Source organism: Lampris incognitus, chromosome 7 (genome assembly GCF_029633865.1).
Source record: "Lampris incognitus isolate fLamInc1 chromosome 7, fLamInc1.hap2, whole genome shotgun sequence".
In the NCBI taxonomy this organism is placed as follows: Eukaryota; Metazoa; Chordata; class Actinopteri; order Lampriformes; family Lampridae; genus Lampris; species Lampris incognitus.
In genome coordinates, this window is record NC_079217.1 from 15,932,203 (window position 1) to 15,952,867 (window position 20,665).

At 42.0% G+C, this 20,665-nt stretch overlaps 1 protein-coding gene across 1 annotated transcript in view; it reads right to left on the minus strand.

Moving 5' to 3' along the window:
- nectin3a (nectin cell adhesion molecule 3a) overlaps positions 1–20,665 on the minus strand; it is a 49,968-nt gene that overhangs the window by 11,805 nt on the left and 17,498 nt on the right. The window contains exon 2 of the mRNA XM_056283596.1: positions 5,104–5,451. Coding sequence (XP_056139571.1) covers positions 5,104–5,451 — 348 coding nt within the window. The remainder of the gene's footprint in view (positions 1–5,103; positions 5,452–20,665) is intronic.

Here is a 20,665-nt window from a genome sequence, read left to right on the forward strand (position 1 = left end):
TCTGTAGAGATCCTGCAAAATATTGCTGTAAAAACTTGCATAGTATCACTTTCTCCTCTAAAACAACTGCAGAGGATTAGGAACAGAACATTTTTTCAAGTGACTCAAAAGTTTCCATGTGCAACATAGCTTAAACCATGCATAATACTTCTGGTGAAAAAACTTCAACAAAAACACGCTGCCACTGATAGATAGTAGGCTTGGGCAATTAGACAAATATATCGGCAGTTGCGTGAGTCTTTTTTTGGATGATTTTTTTCTGTGCAATTTTTGTCCTTTTATTTTGCTCATTTAATGGTCTGCCTCCTCGAGAATTCAACTCGTTAAATAATTAACCTGTAAAGCACAATTCAAAATGTGCGTGAATAGGAACTGGCAGTTGAAGTTGGGCTATATGCACGTTCTTGCTGGTCTGATTTCCAAAGAGTTTTTCACAAAACAGGGCAGTGACTGCAATGACTAAATGACAATTTTTGCCAGTGTTCTGTCGATATGTACTACTTATCTAGATCTGCTACTTAGCAGTTCTGCGCATGGTTAGAAGAGGTTAGGGTTAGGCCGCTATCAATTCACGCTTTGACAAAGCAGCAAAAATTGTCAGAACATCAGCTCTACTCGTTTGCAAAGACGGCAAATTACTTCATTTAGGTCCTTCAGTTGCTGGTTGCATCCGGTTTAAAACCAAAATAATCCAAATAGGGGATTTTGTATTCTTTTTTGCAACGAGCTCTTCCATGACTGCATTTGCTGAAAATGGCGGGCCACACGGGGGGCAGGGGCGTGACTATATCGGCAATTGCCGGTTTTTGGGCTGAAAGTGGCCAGGAGGAAAATTTTGACATATTGTCCAACTCGAATAGATAGACAGACAAATAGATATGTCACATACAATAGAGAACTGAGTTTTGTATTTGTCTGTAGTGTAGTGAATTGAAGAGTTAGGTTACTGTGCACTATTCAATGCTCTATTGCCAATGTAATGTTACACAAGCTTCCTGTGAAAGACTTAATGCAAATGTTCTCAATATTGATAAATGGATCCATGTGAGAGGGAAGTGACCAATGTAACAGCCTCTATACTTGAAAAAAAAAGATAATGCAGGGGTTTTCTTCTTGTACCGCTGGCTCAGCTGCACCGGCAGTGCAAGATGATGGGACATTCTGGTCATCAGAATCTGTGAATGCCTCCCTGCAAGAAGTGGCGATATCTCAACAAGTCTTTTAGGCTCCATACTAAGTCCTAAAATATAATTTTTCTTAATAAATATGGAAATTCTGCCAACAGGGTGAGATTATTTCCACTCATTTTTTCAGCTTAACTTGTTTTAGAAGTTCCCCAAATAAATTAAAATATCATGACACCAGAGTGATTTTTCACTTCTTTATAGAAAAAAAAAAAGATCCAATATTAGATTTATGGACTTGCTCTCAATGATATTTTTTTGAGTGTGACATTAATCATGCAGAAGCTGCAACGGTGTTGGTGGGTTTACAATAAATAGTCTTGCAGAAAAAAAATGCTGGCTACAGAGGCTGCATTCAATACATGAGTAGCAAGCTAACTTTCTTTTCTGTCCTTAATTCCCTGGGCCTTTCCCACCATTTCTACATTTTCCATGGCTTTTCTAATACCAAGTCTTCTTAGGGCAATTCCTGCTTCTCACAGTCCCTCTCCTGATGGGGGAACTAGCAGCTGTTCCGTTTACAGTGACAGTCTTGGAGCGTCGGGGCTCACACACCGACCTAATCCCCAAGAAGGGGGCGGCACCTCAAGACATCTGCCAGCACCCCCTCCTCACCAGACGAGCATGCGGAGCCACAACAAATCCAAATAACCCCTGACACTCGTTTTTCCAAAAATAACTTAGGAGTCTCCCGTAACCAGTGCAGGGGCAGGGCCCCCATTCATAGTCATCTGCCTCACATTCTTCACTGACTCCCCTTCTACCCCCCCCACCTCTAGTCCTCTGACTGTGAGCACAGTAGCTGCTCTATGTTGGAGGGTAACCTGGCGGAGCCTATGGAATAACCAAATCAGAGGGATGCGTTAATTTGGAGGAGCTGTCAGGGAGGGAGGAAGGGACAGGGGGGGGGGGGTTTGACAAGTGGAAAGGCTTGAGTAGAAGGGCTTGAAAGGCTAACGATTTCTTGTCAGACAGCAAACTGCCTACACTGGCCCTTTCCCGCCCACATATACTCTGTTCCACTTATACGCATTGAACAATGATGCTGTAAGAAAGAGGAGCAAAGAGCCCTATTAGAACAGGATTCAAATGGGTATGCAGTGGTGATACAATGTTAACACAACAGTCATCAACAGGACCAGGGCCTATTAATCATCAATTTCATCATTTCAAAAAAGCTCATCAATTGTAACGGAATAGTAGCTCTGAATAGTGAATGGTACTGCACTTCATATCTAGGACATCACAAGCGAACAACTCTTGCTTTCGCTCTCGACAGTTGATTTCTCAATTTTATGGCTCAGTGAAAGAGAGGTGCCGTTGCTCACATAAAAAATTGGACTCTAAAGGAAAGAGAAAACAGTTCATGGTTGGATGGACGCCTGAAGCTTAGCAAAGGAATCTGCTGTAATATCAGCTTATAATTGTCACCTACATCAACACAGCTTCTTAGATCCTTTTTTTCAAGATAGTCAACTATCATGTAGTAGCTTTCTCAATAATGTGTCAGCAGTTCAAAATGAAAGTTCATTCTAATTTTTGCTGTATGAGTGGCATATTTTTCCTCTGGTTCCTTCCTGTTGTTTACTGGCAGGGGCTTTTTGGTTCATGAAGCATTATTTCTCCAAAAGGTCATTTGTGAACCTAAAAATGAACATGGGAATGAAGAGTGAGTCTCTATTACCCCAGAGTGCAATGCGGTCTTATAAGAATCACAGCTGTCTAAAAGTTTAGGAATGTTCATGGTTTTTTTCCCTACATTATAATCTTAAAATGTGCTACAAGAGCAATTCTGATAAAAACAGAGCAATGTAATCAATGAAAAAGGTCTCTGGAAATAAAGCTCTGGCTTTCCCAGCATAACAAATAAATATTTGATTAATTACTTCAACACGAAGCCAAGTGCCATAAAACAGGCCGCTCAGTGAGCTGACCCTATGTTTGAGTTGTTAATATTTAGTCTGCAACTTGAAATTACTGCACTTTCTGCCATACATGACTGCCATCACAGCCTATGTTTATATAAAACGTTTTGAACCTGTAATAATGTAGTTTCCTCCAATCAGTTAGACAAGACCACAGAAAAAGACTTGTTCGGTAGGACACAGTCTTGAAATTTAAAAACAAACAAAGTTAAAACAACAACAACAACTGAATAGGAATAGGCTAAAATATTTGCAATTTGTGATTATTAATTCAATGGTGTTTTAAAACACCTTTTAAAAAACACTTACTTTTCCACATACTTTGATATACCGTGTACTACAAGAAGCAAAAACTGTTAAATATGTCACATCCTAACAGCAGGCACTACGTATTGGTTCCTTTATTCTGTATCAACCAATTGTAGGGTCATTTATTCTAATTCTTGAAGGCTTATTTTCATATGTGTCTTCTATGACGTCTGGGTAAGATGTGAGTTTAGAACTCAGCTCTAGTACACTGATATTGATTCAAAATGTGAAGACAGAATTAGATTTAGTTTCCCTGAGCCGGCTTGTGTGCCACCACAAGTAACTAAAAGTTTTAGGTTAATCTCTATGGAGTATCTGCAGAGAGCATGTGAAACAAGAGGCGAATAAAGAGCACTTACAAAACATCATGACTAGGGCCTATGCTGGCATGGAAATGGCTCCTGATAATGATGGATGCCTTTTATTTTGCATGTCCTAGAATACTGAGTTATAAGTGCATGGCCATTCTCTTAATATTATTTCTCCTTTTGGTCAAGGCAGTCTTGTGGAGTAAACCATATGTCACCCCAAAAGGAAGTGAAGATAAACAAGTTGCTGCTGTATGGTCCTAAAACTGCTGAGTTTAGGTTATCATAATTATAATGCACTGGTTGAGAAGAACACCCCACAAATTCTACTAATACCCAATTCTCTATTGCCATGTAGCAAATCGTGGTCAGCTCAGATATTTCTGGAGTAATCACACTCTGACTACTTAAGGAACTATTCATTGGACCAGAGCATGTGCATGGATGTGTTTGTGTGTGACCCCCCCCCCTTTCCAAAAATCAGGCCCGTGAAGCTCTTACAGCATACAGTGTAAGGTGTAATTGTACGCTGTGAGGTCCCAGACACCATGGCTGTCACAGCAGCAGCGCTTAATGTAGCACTCATTAGTCATCAGAGCCTGCGTCAGTCTCTGGAGGGAGATGTGAAACTACTGCCTACACTGCAATCTCCATTTCTCAGCAATGTCTGACTGCAATCCAACATACCATAGACTTGAAACACATGGTGACCACAGAACAATCTTTAATCTTCCTGTTTCACAGAATGGGGCTCATACATGTGTAGAATGTGTATGTGAACGCCAGGGTCTACACTGTGCACTATGCAATTTATTTAATGAAACGCAAGAACAGAGTCTGCCTGTGTTTGTTTAGATTAAGGCTGTAAATCTGCATAGGGTAAAGATCTTACTGTTACAGGGGCAAGCTCTATGAATATTTATGGGGGACTCTGAAGCACCCTCCCATTATTCAAGGGAACTCAATGAAATGACATTTCAAAGAGAGAAGGAGATGCATCTTTTAAGTGAATTTTCTTATGATCCTGCATTTTGTTCACCTTATAGCAGAGCAAGCACTTTGTCAGACTGAGTGACATTGATGTGAGCAGAGTGAGCAAGACCACACTGCAGCAGCTTCTGCACAGCTGTGGATTCTTGTGGGGATTTAAATGTGAATGCACCCTGTCCAGGTAGTAATTTAAAAGCGGGGCTACTTTGGAGAGTAATTTATCCCTCCAGGGCAAACACTTAGCAGTGACCTGAGCTGCACTTAATCTCAGCCAACAGCGTTCTCCAATTGTTACCCCGTCAGAATGAGATTTTAAGGTGGGAGGATGCCATCTCACAGGAATGGCAAAAAGACAACAAAGATGGAAGTCTCACAGCCCTACCTTACCTAATACATCAACAGTGGTTGACGCTTGCGTGTTGCCCAGAGGAAATGTCGCCACTTTGCAGGTGTAGGAGCCGATGTCTGCAAAGCCAACTCCTTGTAATATAATGGTGGCGTCATGCACAGACGGGGACAGGAAGGAGACACGCTTGGCATACTCAGCGGAGAAGGAGATCCCAAATTGTGGGTTGAACACAGCCACAGTGATGGTGCCGGAGGGAAGATGCCGTTCCCAGGAGCTCTGCGTGAGGCTGAGGTTAGAACCCACCTCTATTCTGCAGCCGAGAGTGATGTTCTTTCCCAGAACTGCATTCACTTTCTCAGGGACAACAACCTGGTTCCCGCTCACAGCTGTCAAGGGAGAAGGAGTAGATGTCAACACCAGATACATGATGGAAACAGATCATTGTCTGAAAAACCAAGAATCAATTTAACAGGATGGTCAATAAGATGTGTACTCCAAATGGAGGCACGTGATGACTACGTGTATAAGAGCTTAGGTTATCTAGTATGAGGCTACATAATAAACTTGTCCTTGAAAAGATAAATGTAGCTTAAGCCACACAGCAATCATAGAAATTACATTTAGCTATGTTTAGTCCTGAAGAATAAGTATTTTAACTTTTAAACTAAAAGAAAAACTGGAACTTCTCCAACAGCAATTATGGCATTTTCTGCAAGTACAGCAACAAACAAAAAAAACTGCAAATAAAGCATTAGTCTGCAGAAAACACCTCTGTTTTCAAAAAGAAAATCTCAGAGTAGACATAGTGCAAAATTAGATTGCGTTTGTATTATGTATTTTTGTACTTATGTATTGTGAAATCTACCAACAACAGCTAATAACAAAAGCACTGCCGTAAAGCTTCTCTGCTTTTATTATTAATGAGAAGCCAAAATGTACTTTAAAGGCACAGAGAGAGGAAGAGTACAACATGGTATTTGTGATTTAGGAGACCTTAATACTTTTGAAAACAGATCAAGCTGAAAAGAAGTTAGACCAGAGTTGTCTTCTCGTATCATTGGCATCCTGTTTAGTATGTGCACAAAATATCAGCAGGTTAACAATGCATGATACCCAAAGTCTCAATAAATACCCTTATATCTACTAAATGGTATTCACAGCTGGTATGAAGAACAAGACACATTTGTGCAGAGAGCTCTTCCTTAGTACCATTTCTTGTTATAAATTGTTTTAGTGCGGCTTAGTTTATGGACTAACTTTTATTAGTTCTTTTGGTACAAAATCTGCTGCGTAACACACAATCCCCTCAATTTTGTCAGACACACTTGTTAACACTACAACTATTCCCAAGACTATCGATTAAAAACTGTCATATGTTCCAGAATTTAGGCAGCATTTTATTCTGTGGTAGAAATAAAAAGAGGTTAACGGTGGGGTTTAAAACCAGTATACCAGACTCTGTCTGAGCCACTACTCTATGCTTTATGTTACCTCTTAATAAACAACACACACATCACCACAGGACATTCAGACTTTTCCTCTTGCTAATTATTAGAGCACCTTTTAAGCAGGATATAAAAATGCTGGCGTGAGATCAAACAAAAAAATGAAATTTGGTGGGGTTTTGTTTCTTCCTCTTTAAAGAAGCCACTTATTCTGTCTATGTAGACGGACGGACGGACGGACGGACGGACGGACAGACAGACAGACAGACAGACAGACAGACAGACAGACAGACAGACAGACAGACAGACAGACAGACAGACAGACAGACAGACAGACAGACAGACAGACAGACAGACAGACAGACAGACAGACAGACAGACAGACAGACAGACAGACAGACAGACAGACAGACAGACAGACAGACAGATAGACAGATAGATAGATAGATAGATAGATAGATAGATAGATAGATAGATAGATAGATAGATAGATAGATAGATAGATAGATAGATAGATAGATAGATAGATAGATAGATAGATAATTAGCCATATGACCAAGGTTGGTGGAATTTGTTTTTCAGAATCAGGTTTATTGGCCATGTAGGTATTGCACACACGTGGAATTTGACTCCAGTTTTGTGGCTCTCACAGTGTACTTAACATAGAATAACACAACATTGACTATATACAGGTGAAATAAGAGGCAATAAAGTGCAATGGTACAGAGACTATATTAGAGGTGCTGAAATAAATATTAGCATGTTGTTTACATGCCTGAGGCAGATGGACATGACAGAGTGTACCAGTATATCAGTTTTGTACCAGTTTTTGGTACAATATGTAAAAACTATACAGCACAATAAATACATGGACAACAGCATGGACTCCACATATCACGAAACAATACAGTGATACAGAACATATTACAGACAACCACATAGAATAGGCAAATGGTACGTCTGCATACACACACGTATGCGAGTAGTGTGTGAGGAGGGGATGAGAGGGAGGAATTCAGTCCTGGTAGCTAGGGGGAAACAGCTGTTTGTGAAGCGTTTAGTCTTAGTGGACAGTGACCTGTAATGCCTCCCTGAGGGAAGGAGCTGGAAGATGTGATGAGCAGGATGTGAGGGGTCGGAGATGATCTTGTTCGCTCACTTTACAGTCTGCTGAGTATGTAAAGATTAAACTGAGGGAAGTGCGCTTCCTACGATTTTGGATGCCTTGTTGACAATCCGCTGCAATTTTTTCCATGTTTGACTGTCTGTGCTGCCGTACCACACTGTAATAGACGATGTGATGATGGACTCAATGATGGCTGAGTAGATCAGAACGAGAAGTTGATGCTTGAGCCAGTATTTTTTAAGCTCCCTAAAGAAGTAAAGTCACTGTTGTGCTTTTGCAATGGTTTGTTCGGTGCTAGTTTTCCAGTCATTGGTGGTGATGGGCTCTCCATCTATTTGTGTGGGTATTTTGGGATTCGGCATGCATCGGAAGTCAATAAAGAGTTCCTGGGTTTTGGCTGTATTAAGCAGAAGGTCATGATTTGCGCACCAACTGACAGCTTGGTCCACTTCAATGCAATACTATTTTTCAGAACTGTTAGAGATGAGGCCTACAATGGTTGTGTTGTCTTGCTTATTTTATGATTTTCACAGAACTGTCCGTGGATGTTAAGTGGGTGGTGTAAAGTGAAAAGAGCCATGGGGAGAAAACACAGCCCTGAGGAGCTCCTGTACTGAAGGTAAGAGGATATGAGGTTAGGTTCATATTCTTTGTCTATGCCACCCCATAGTGATGCACGGGTCAGGGTTTTTTTAATACCCGCACCCACACGACCTGTTATGAAAGCCAATCCGCCCCGCCCGAACCGCTAAAATATGCTTTAATAAACCACTCGAACCCGACCCGCAAACCTCCAAATTTAGCCTAGGTTACAGCAAAGTGAGCAGTGTTGCACTGTTTTGTTTTTGGGCTGTTTGCCCAGCATAATACACTGATTGCAAGACATAGTCTATTGTATCTTAGCCTCATAGCGTCTGGGTGTAGGCTACTAAATAAACAAAGAAATTGTTCCAAAAGGTGTTCTTCATTGTTGAATAGCAGCAAAAATATTTAACCTATCATTAAAGACATAAACTCTGTCGCTTTCTTTCTCTCTCACTCGCATTGTGTATTCACGCACCCCCCCCCCCACACACACACACACAGATTGACACCTCTTTCTGACCAAAAAAGCGTTTTGGCAGTGTAAACAAAAGCTACAGATATCATTTAGGGAAAAAACTAATAGGTGAAGCCTCAACACTCTGAAACACATGCATTGACCAAATCCCACAACTGCAAATTGATGATAAAGCTGTGTGCATGTGTGTGCGTTTGAGAGAGAGAGAGTGACAGAGAGAAGGGAATAAACAGAAGGTGGACTAGTAATGCACAGCCTAGCCTGTAGCATGCAATCTTTCTGTAAGTTATTTATTACAGACTCGGAGCGCTGCTTTGTCACTTTTTGACCCGTTTTTGAACCTGTGACATTTTCTAGTAAATTTACCCGAACCTGCCCGACCCGCGGGTCAACCCGCACATCAGTTCCACCCTAGGTTTATTTGAATATGATAGCTGGGGTAACATGAAAATGTAGTCTAGTGTTGAAAAGCACTTCTTATTTATAAGCATTTGATGATGGAGACATGAGATAACACAGTAAAATATCAAGCTTCCATTTTTGAGAAAGAAAACAATTAATCATGAGCGTCACTGATCCCCAAATTCTTAATATGCAAACTACAGAGACTGCATTCTGCGTCTTATCACATTTGGCGCTGGTTTGCTTAAATACATAATCTGCAATAATGTACCAAAAACAAAACGGGCAGCTAAGATGGGACACATCTCAGTATTTTGGAAAATAAATTTGAAAACTAACCTGAAATAAATCCTAAATTACAGGTTATGGCTAAAGACCCGAGTGGGGAAAAAACCTACCCCAGGCTCAGTCTGTTTTTCTCTAAGCGTAATAACACAAATGAGTCATTGATAGCCACACTAAAAAACATTTTAACAAGAGGCTATGTGAGCTTTTACGATACTTTGGCCAAAACTGCATTGTACCCGGGGATCCCCATTAAACTGAGTGAAAATGCTGTTCAAAATAAAATATACTGTGAGAAGTGACCTTCATCCAGAATATTCAAAAAGTACATGTCTCAGCTTCTCAACACATTCACAGTTCCAGTGCACTATATTTGGGGTGCATAAATTTCCACTTAGTACCTAGTCTCGGATGTGTATGGAGTAAAGCTTATAAAAGTGGTCCACTGGCTGGTATTTTTGGTCTTTGGCATGAATATGAGTGGTAAGCCACAGCTATGCTATCTTGGCTAGTGGGGAATATAGCCAAGGAGGCTGAGGCTCCCCGTTCTCCATTACGTCCCCTGTAATTTAAGTGAACTTTCTTACACACACACACACACTGTTTCTCTCCTCAAAAATGAGGAATGACTGTGTGACCAAGTGATTTTGAGTCCAGCATTTGTTTGTGTGGATATATAAATCCTAGTTGTGTGTCACATTGCATTGCTATGTCCTGTAGGATACTTGATGACTCTGTTTTGTAACATTTTGTTGTTCTTGTTGTTGTTTTGTCATTTTCTCTTTGTTTGCCTATATTATCAAATGATTTCTCATGTGATCCCAAAACTGATTGTGCAAATTATTGCATTGGCTAATTCATTGTAATTATGCTGTGCTTTAGGATTTCTAACCTATCGTATTTCGTTTGGCTTTCCCTGTAGAGAGGGGTTTCGGAAAGACTATGTCAACTTCACAGAGCTAATTACACTGGATATCTCTCCATTTCTCCAAAAGTATATCAGAATTCATCATTCATTTATATCTTCTTCACACATATGAGTCCTGACCTGGTCTAAAAAAAAACCCACATTGCTGTGATACGATGCGATGCGATGCGCTGCGCATGTGCTGTCCTATGTTTATATTGCATCTGTCAAAGTTCTCTGAGTGCACTGGAGTAGCAGAGAGTCAGGGTCAGTGCAGCGTTGGCTACGCATTTTCCCCTCTGCAGCCATCTGAGATGACACGACAGCTGCTCCTTGTCCCCTCAACAGCACAACTGAGTGGTCCTGCTGGGCTACCTACTATAACAACATCATACCCTCATGACAAGTTAGACTTATGAGCTTAGGTAATCACTAAGGCTACAGTAAGAGCCGGCAATATATGGCTGATTATACAGATGGCCAAGAGACGAAATAAAAATCCTCTACAAACATTGCTTTTTCTGAGCTGCAGTAAACCAGCATGCTTGGCATGCGTGACATTGTGTTGATCCAGGCAGACACGTGTCTCAGAGAGGACTTCTACCAAACATGCCCTACATTCTGTGGCTACCTGACACGACACCCCGACTGCCTCTCAGTAGTTTATCTGTCCTCTGTGTCGGCGTTCAGGCCTGTCAAAGCTTACAAAGAAACTAGACCCCATCTATGATATGCTGTGTTTGTTTAACAGTGAGCATTTAGGAGGGAGAGGGGGAAGGAGGAAAAGAAAGAGGGGAAGTGCATCGTGTGGCCTCCACCCTTAGCCATTATAGTGGAGGAGAGACAGATGGCCTCTGCATGGGATACCTACACAGCCAGGAGGAGAGGGGGGAAACTTGGCATTAATAGCCCACACCGTGAAGCACACAGGCAGAGCACACAAACCTGAGCACCATGAAATATTATCTAAAGTACTGTAGGTAAACAGAGTGTAAGCAGTGCATTAAACAAAGCTGTCATGCTGTTCCAAAGAAAAAGGCTTGCTGGCTCAGTATAGGGCTGAGGCATAACTCGAGTGTCACTTGTTTAATTAATGACCATCCATCATATTTTCCATATGAATCTCTTCAGAATCATAATAGATGACACAAATAAGTTTATGCTCTTGCTGCTGTTGTTTTCTCTATCTCAAGTATTCAATCCTTTGTAACCCAAGCACTTGATCAAATCAAACTGGGATGTCCTGTGAAAAGAAATTGAAGTATCCTAGCCTGCATCAGCTAATTTGACAGCAGCGAAACAGAATAAATCACATTGTTGCCCTTTCCAGAGAAGACATCCCTGAGAAACTCCAGGAAAGAATGAACTCATGGGATGGTTGTGATTGCCCTTTGAAGAAATGCCTCATATTTGTTTCCCTCTATCCTGACATCACTAATTGCGACAAGCTGCTCACAAGACGCAATGGTAAATCAAAACCTTCCTCTTTGCTAAGCAACCAGCTCAAACATTCCACATCGGCCACTCCGTGAGCCAAAATCTCCACCTACCAAGATCTGACCTAGCTTCAGCCCTGACCTCCCCAGAGGAGGCCTGTCTCCTGGCCAGGGAACCTCTCAGTGAAGCCTGCATATTGCATGTCAGAGGAGACTGCGACATCCAACACACAAGGCCAGAGTCACTCACCAGCAACAAGAAAATAGCCTAAATGACATGCTTATGTGGACAAGCTCCATGAATTGATTATTCTGTCAAGCAGCACTCACACGGGAATGATCTAAGGACCTCACAGCTGAAGAATGCAGACATGAGATCTGTACAGGAGGGAGTGTGGTTAGGAACTAACAGTCAGGGGAAAAACGAACAAGCAAACTTCAGACAGTAAAGTCGGGAGACAAATACAGAATTTGGGGAGGGAGGTTTGGGACAAAACTACTGGGATGAAATGAACAGGGGAACAGATGTGTACTGCAATTTTGAGTTTCTTAAGACAAAGAAGAAATTTAGAGGTAGTGCCGAAACAATTAGTCAATTGACAGAAAATTAATCTGTAACAATTTTAGTACGCAATTAATCATTCGGGTTATCCATCCATCCATCCATTATCTGTACCGCTTATCCTGCTCTCAGGGTCGCGGGGATGCTGGAGCCTATTCCAGCAGTCATTGGGCGGCAGGCAGGGAGACACCCTGGACAGGCTGCCAGGCCATCACAGGGCCGACACACACACACACACACACACACACACACACACACACACACACACACACACACACACACACACACACACACACACACACACACACATATCTAGGGACAATTTAGTACGGCTGATTCACCTGACTTACATGTCTTTGGACTGTGGGAGAAAACCGGAGCCCCCGGAGAAAACCCACGCAGACACGGGAAGAACATGCAAACTCCACACAAAGTACGACCTGGGAGGAACCAGCAAGGATGGACTACCCCAGAGCGCGAACCCACGACCTTCTTGCTGTGAGGCGACCGCGCTAACCACTGCGCCACCGTGCCGCCTATTCGAGTTATTCATCAAGTAAAATACCAAACGTTTGTTGGTTCCAGTTTCATAAATGTTAAGATTTGGTTGCCTTCTTTTGATTTATATTATTATGAAATTAATTCTTGAGGGGTTTTTTTTTTTGGCTGTTGGTCAGACTAAATTAACTGTTTTAAGACATCATTTAGGACTCTAGAAACTTAAGATGGACATTCATAAGTCGTTTTGACTTGTTATTTATTTATTGGCATTCCTGCTTTATTTGACAGGGACAGTAGAGAGACAGGATGATGACGATTGCTGTGTTGTTATTCTATGTTAAGTACACTGTGACAGCCATGAAACTGGAGTAGAATTCCATGTGTGTACAAACTTACATGGCCAGTAAACCTGATTCTGATTCTGATGATATGCAGAAAAGGGCCATGGATTTGAACCCAGGCCACTGCGGTAAGAACTCAGCCTTGATATTCGGTATGTGCTCTACCAGGTAAGTCACCGGGGCACCCCGAGTAATTTCAACTTTTAACAGACTGAATGATTAATCGAAAAGATAATTGATAATTGATCGATTATGAAAATAATAGGACAAAAAAAAAAAACCCGCAACAAAACCACTGAGACAAACACTTGGATGTGCAACACACACAGGTCAGATGATTTTTTTTGCCAACTTGACTTAGATTACAACAACTTGACCTATCTTGCCTCTGTAATGAAGGCCTTAGCAATGTGGAGTCTGACTTGTGACTGCTGGCTGAAATAGACTGTGATACAGACCCCAGACATGCACATCACTACTTCTGTACCCCAATTACAATTATAAAATACTTTGACCAAATTATGACACTGCTGTCCCTTTTAAGATGAATTTTTTTGCCTTTAAAGGACCATGAAAAAGGACAGGGGACATAGGGTGGAAAAAGAGAGGAAAACATGAAGCATTGGGCTGGGTTCAAACCTCAGATGTTTGGGTCACATGGTACACACTCATCAGACCTCATTTGGTGCCAGAACATAGCTATTTTTGATATTTGTGACACCTTTAAAATTGGGAGTCTGAGGTGTTACTGTGGTGTTTAATAACTGTTTTTCTTTCATTTGATGGCAATGCCATATTACTGTGTACGACAATGCAATGTCACAAATGTTAGTGGCAAAATTAATTGAATCATGGCTAGATGACATTAAAGAAAAACAAATTCTTGCACACTTAGTTGAAAGATAAAAAACAGAGACTAATGCATAAAACCAATGCATTTTTGCAAATGCCTTTGTCATGGGATACAGACAGATATGGTGAGAAGCTCCTTACATACATCAAGAAGTTAAAATCAACCAATAAAAAGAAACCGACAGAAAACTACAGACAATAATCCAATAAGATGGTTTGCTATAGGGCAGGAATAACAAAGTAAAAGGCTGACCAATCGGTTCGTCCCCAATCTTCGACTCAAGTGTGCAAGAGTTCTTTTTCTTTGGCTAATCCTTTCTTCCACCTTATTGCTTCACAGCAAAGTAGCACCAGACTTTCATACTGTAGATGAAATAAAAGCCCTTTCTTCCTTTGAAAATGTAACACCATAAATTGTATGGTAAGGTATCATCGTGTTTTAATACATCCCTGATTGATTGAGCCACAGTTGGGAAGGCTTTCTTCTGTGAACAGCTTGTTGTCATACCCTAATTTGCACTTTCTAAATTTGATGCATGAACTGAACTCTAAAAAAAGCGGTTTGATGCTTGTAAAATCTTTATCCCATAAAACTGGTGCAGGCACACAACTTGTGTGTTAAGGGGCCATTACACCAGATGATGATCACTAGGTAGCTAAAGCATGTCAAACACCATCCACTGAAGGCAGCGCTCTCTTTGGATCTTGCGAAATACTTCTTTAAAGAGGAAATAAACATTGATTTTAGCCTGTCTGCTCCCACCCATATTTAAAAAAAGGGAGGGGGGCGGAGAAGAGTGAGATGAAAATGAGAGTGTCTTTGCAGGGCTGAAAGTGGCAGAACACTGCATCCCAGCTTCTCAAAAGTCTACCCAGAAAGTTGGCAAATATATTTATTTGCTTATTTCATAGGGTCATTTTTTTTAAAGATTTTTTTTGGGGGCATTTTTCCACCTTTAGTGGATAGCAGAGAGAGAGACAGGAAAGGCAGGGGATGACATGCAGCAAAGGGCCCGGGTCAGATTTGAACTCAGGTAACTGCAGTAAGGACTCTGCCTTATGTGGTACGTGCTCTACCAGATGAGCCACTGGGGCACCCCGTAGGGTTCTCAGGGACCCTCAGTACTGTTGTTTTTCTATTCTGCCAGGTGATTATTTACTTTCGCTTGTTATGCCAGATCCATATTAGATGGCTGAAAGACCTGACACAACAGGTGAACAGAATTAACTTGGCAGAATAGAAAACCAACAATACTGTGGTCTTTGATGACTGGATTGAGAACCACTGGTCTAATGTGATGGACCCCACGTGTGTCAGCTACTAATAAGGCGTCTTTGATGCCCCATATGATATAGGTGATTCAGGGGGGTTAATCATAATATGCATTTTAGTACAGTAGACAGAGACATCATAGATTTTCTCCCTCATTAAAAGCCATGAGATGGGGCCTCACGTCTTGCTGAATTCATCACCAGGGCAATCAGATCTACCATCTTAGGAAATTACCAACAAGATTACAGTTAAAAAATGTGTACTGCTTCTTAAAACACTGCACACTCAAGGAACACAATAGACCTTTTTCACACACATGGCCAACATATTTTCGCTTTGTCGTAGCTGGGTAAAGATCAGTTCTCCCCATTGCCTGCAATGTCAAAAAGCCAAATTTCTGTCGTCTTTGATTCCGTCTGTGATAGTTAATTTTATGTTTTAATATAGCATATAACACAGTGCAGGTTTTGTCACTGACGCATCTTTATGTTTCTGTTTTCAGACCGCTGCATGGCTAGAACAAGTCTAGGTCAAAACCCAGTATATGGCGGGGCCGTGTATGGTCAATGTTTGAAATTGTGGCCAATTTGTTAGAGAGATAGTCAGTAGTGTCTATAATATGAATTCCTGGATATTAAATGTTAATCTGGTATTCTCTTCTAGCTCTGTGAAGTTGACTGCTTTCTTTTGGGGACTCAGTATCCACAGTATTTCTGCCTTCTACGTGGCTGTCGGGAGAAAAACTGCTGAATGCTGTCTGATGACGGCTCAGCTGTGCAGTGGTAGTTATGGAGCCTGTAGCTCAGGCGGACACATTTGCAGCAGACAAATTAGCTCTGTTACTACAAGCAGCCAAGCTAGCAACGGGCTCAACATATGACTGGCCACTGTGCTTTCTCAAGTGCTAGCATAGCACAGTGCTTGTGCTTTTTAGATTTCATGAGAATCTAGTGTTTTACAACCCATTGTCACCAGTTTGAATGTTTTGCAACAAAGTTCACATCATGCCTCGTAAGAATCGCTGGATTGTTTAAGCCACCAACGATATTTGTCCTCCAACGATTTCAGAATTTACATTTACCCAATTTCTTTTTGCTTGCTGCCTCATAGTCTGTTGCCCGCTAATTACTGCTTCAGAATTCCACTTACCCTAGCAACCTAGCGTATGCTATTTAGCATAAATCCATTGTACATTGCTTGCAACAATTGTCAGGCTGTTGTGGAAATACAAAATAAAACAAAACATAAAAACTGAACAAAAAATTGATATACACCATTCGTTCTGCCCCAGAATAAATTTAATGTCCCCCTTCCTAAAATTCCTGACATTTTAAAACATTTTTAGACCTTGAATTAAAAAAGAAATTCAAGAAGTTTTAAGGATCTGCAGGGACCTTGACGGATGCTCTACGTCGTTCCTGGGTCTGACTTCCTGCCTGGCTCTACTGCTCTGTGCAGCCTGACGCGGCTTCTGTCAAAAATAGACCAGGCGCGTTATTTTTAGGGGAGCAGAGCGGAGAGCCGCTTCTGGAACACTTCTGAAACACGCTGCGGAATCAAGTCATAACATGGTCCCTGACAGACATTCATGGTTGTAGGACTGGCCGGCTGACCAATCGGTTAACTTCAGTGATGTCGTTGGTCACCTGATCCAGCGGCCCAATCATGTGAAAGATTATTACTCAGTCAGTCACTCTCAACATGATCACTCAGCGACATTCACGTTTGTAGGGCTGACCAGCCAGACCAAGGTTGGTGCTATAATGCATCATCCAGAGGGAGGTGGGAGGGAACTCCGCTGCACGTCATCAAGAGCTCACAGCGGAATTGACCGATATCGACTCGGGGTCCTTCGACTACATATGATGTCACGGATTGTGTTGCTAGCTAGCGTTGTTTAACGTTAGCTTTACAGTTATTTAGCTGTGTGTTTTACAAGCCACATTGACATAGAGTTGGTTAGTAAAGGGGCGATGGCCGAAGGCCTGATCAGCATCTAAGGAGCGAGGCCGCAGGCTCGGGGGGAGGTCCTGGACGAGTGAATGCGCACGAGGGCCGAAGGTCTGAGCTGCGTCTAACGTCAATCTACTGTTCCCCACTGTTCCTAAACTGAACTAGTCCCTACCCAAGCCCCTACCCAATCACAAGATTGGTGGATTCCGTTGATGACGTGCAGCGGAGTTCCCTCCCATCTCCCTCCGGATGATGCACTCTAGCACCAACCCCAGACCAATCGTGTAACTTCAGTGACGTCGTTGGTCACCTGATCTAGTGGCCCAATCATGTCAAACATGGTTACTCAGTCAATCAGTCAGTCACTCTAAACATGAATACTCAGTGACATTCGTGTCTGAAGGGCTGGCTGGCCAACCAATCATGTAACTTCAGTGATGTTGTTGGTCACCTGATCCAGCAGCCCAATTGTGTAAAACATGATCACTCAGAGAAGAGAAGAAAAAGCCACTTTATTTTGTCATCGTACAAGTAATAATGAAATTTGTTCTCTGCATTTAACCCATCCTGTTGTATAGGAGCAGTGGGCAGCTGCAGCACCCAGGGATCAACTCCAGTTCTTTTTCCTATTGCCTTGGTCAGGTGCACAGGCAGGAGTATTAACCCTAACACGCATGTCTTTTTGATGGTGGGAGGAAACTGGAGCACCCGGAGGAAACCCACACAGACAAGGGGGGCGAACATGCAAACTCCACACAGAAAGGACCTGGGACAGCCTGGGGTTCGAACCCAGGACCTTGTTGCTGCGAGGCAACAGTGCTAACCACTGGGGCATCCTGCCACCTCAGTCAGTCATTCAGTGAAATTCGTGTTTGTAAGGCTGGCCCACTGGTCCGGTCCAGCCAAAAAAAGTGATTTGATCAAGGGTCACAAAATGCTACCAGCCCTGAAATTACCATTAGCATTGACTAGCCAGTTATGGATGTGGTGTGGGAGGACATGCAGGTGGCTGGTGTGACAGAGGAAGATGCAGAGAACAGGAGGCGATGGAAACGGACAATCCGCTGTGGTGACCCCTAATGGGAGCAGCCAAAAATAGTAGCAGCAGACTGACTAGCCAGTTAGCATTTTGCGAACCATGATCAAATCACTTTATTATAAGGATGCAGTCTTTTGACAACAGAAATGTAAAGGTATGTCAATGACAACACCTCTATGTGTAATAAGCTGTGTTTAAACAAAAAATAAGTGATCACAGACAGAATCAAGTGCAACAGAAAGTTGGCTTTTTAAACATTGTGGGCAATGGGGAGAGCAGATATTTACCCTAAGTGAAAATATGTCATCATGTTTATAAAAAAAAAAGGTCTATTGGCATTCTGAAGCCATTTGCTACCTACTGTTACTGTCTTAGGAGTCAACCAGAAAAAAAAAATCATATGTTTATGGTATAGGCGTCCAAGAACTTTGTTTTTCTTTTGTGAGACCCATACCTCTGTCTAGATCAGCTGGAGGCAGGAGTAGCCAAGTACTCTGTTGTGGTGAATTGCCTGCTTTATGGCTTGCCTTTATCGTAGGGAATTATTTGTGCAGTGTGAAAAGCCATTAGTCTGAACACCAACTCTAATCTACCCCCTTCCTTCCTAGCATTGTAACTTGTGAGGGTGTGAGGCGGTTTCAGTCAGTTAATTCATGGCAGAGACAAAAACAGGCTGACAGGCCTCTCAAAGGGGCAGGCCAAGTCCTTTCACATGTTACTCTGTCCTCTTTAAGACCCCTTTCTCCTCGCTCCCCCAGCAGCACTGTGTCTGTGCCCTTCTCGTCCCGGTCACATGTGATTAAAAATCAGTCTTTAAACAAGAAAAAAAATTGAAATCAATAGTGTTGATAAACAGAGTGTCAGGATAGGCTGCAACCTCTCAACACCGTGTGCTACAACTGTGATGTAAGTCTTGTGAAAGATGATGTCTGCCATTGTTTACTGAAGCTACACAAACATTCCTGCAGTGCCCTGCTTCGTTGTTGGTGGTAGTTGTGAAGGGGTAAAGTATTTGCGAAAGAATGTGCATGCAATAATACTAACCTGGGGGTTTGCCATTAACGATGTTTCCCATGTATAAAGAAAAAGCACAGTAACGTGCAAATTTGTACATAGTAACATTATCAGAGTAAATAAAAAAATGAAACAAAAAGCTCAGGCCTATGACAGAGGCTGCCAATGAGGGCAGAAACAGCCCCAAGAGGCTGTGGTCTTGGGAGTAGCATCCAGACATTTCTCTGAGATGATCTAAGTTAAGTGGTTCTTTGTCAGGGGTTTTGCTAAATTGGGAGTCTCTTAATTAGAGCATAAGTGTATGACATCCCTGACAAGTTGATGCTAAGAGACAGCCCAATGCAATTGTTGTCACACCAGTAGTGTTGAAATTCACACTTGGGTAGTAGTTGTGTCCATGCCTGAGATTCCTAACTCATCAAGTGCAGTCGAAGCCACTTGTCCTTATAAAGCTGAATTTTTGAAGCTTAGAAATTGCTCTTTTGGAAAATAATTTCTTTGCCTCTGAAGGTGTGAAGATGTGATTTTTGTTGAGCCATTACTGTGTTAAGTGTTGGGAAACTAACACAAGAAGCAAACTGTATTCTCTAATTGCAGAACAAGTGGATTCCTATAGTTGGATCAGCAACTACTACTACTACTTTTGGCTGCTCCCATTAGGGGTCACTACAGTGGATCATTTGTTTCCATCTCTTCCTGTCCTCTGCATCTTCCTCTGTCACACCAGCCTCTTGCATGTCCTTTCTCACCACATCAATAAACCTCCTCGTTGGCCTTCCTCTTTTCCTCTTCCCTGGCAGCTCCATATTCAGTATCCTTCTCCCATTATACCCAGCATCTCTCCTCCACACATGTCCAAACCATCTCAATCTTGCCTCTCTTGCCTTGTCTCCAAACCATCCAACCTGAGCTGTCCCTCTCATACACTCGTCCCTAGTCCTGTCCTTCTTCATCACTCCCAATGAAAATCTTAGCATCTTCAACTCTGCCACCTCCAGCTCCGCCTCCTGTCTTTTCATATATATATATACACTACCGTTCAAAAGTTTGGGATCACCCAAACAATTTTGTGTTTTCCATGAAAAGTCACACTTATTCACCACCATATGTTGTGAAATGAATAGAAAATAGAGTCAAGACATTGACAAGGTTAGAAATAATGATTTGTATTTGAAATAAGATTTTTTTTACATCAAACTTTGCTTTCGTCAAAGAATCCTCCATTTGCAGCAATTACAGCATTGCAGACCTTTGGCATTCTAGCTGTTAATTTGTTGAGGTAATCTGGAGAAATTGCACCCCACGCTTCCAGAAGCAGCTCCCACAAGTTGGATTGGTTGGATGGGCACTTCTTGCGTACCATACGGTAGGCCTGTCAGATAGCATTTGAAATTCGAATGTACA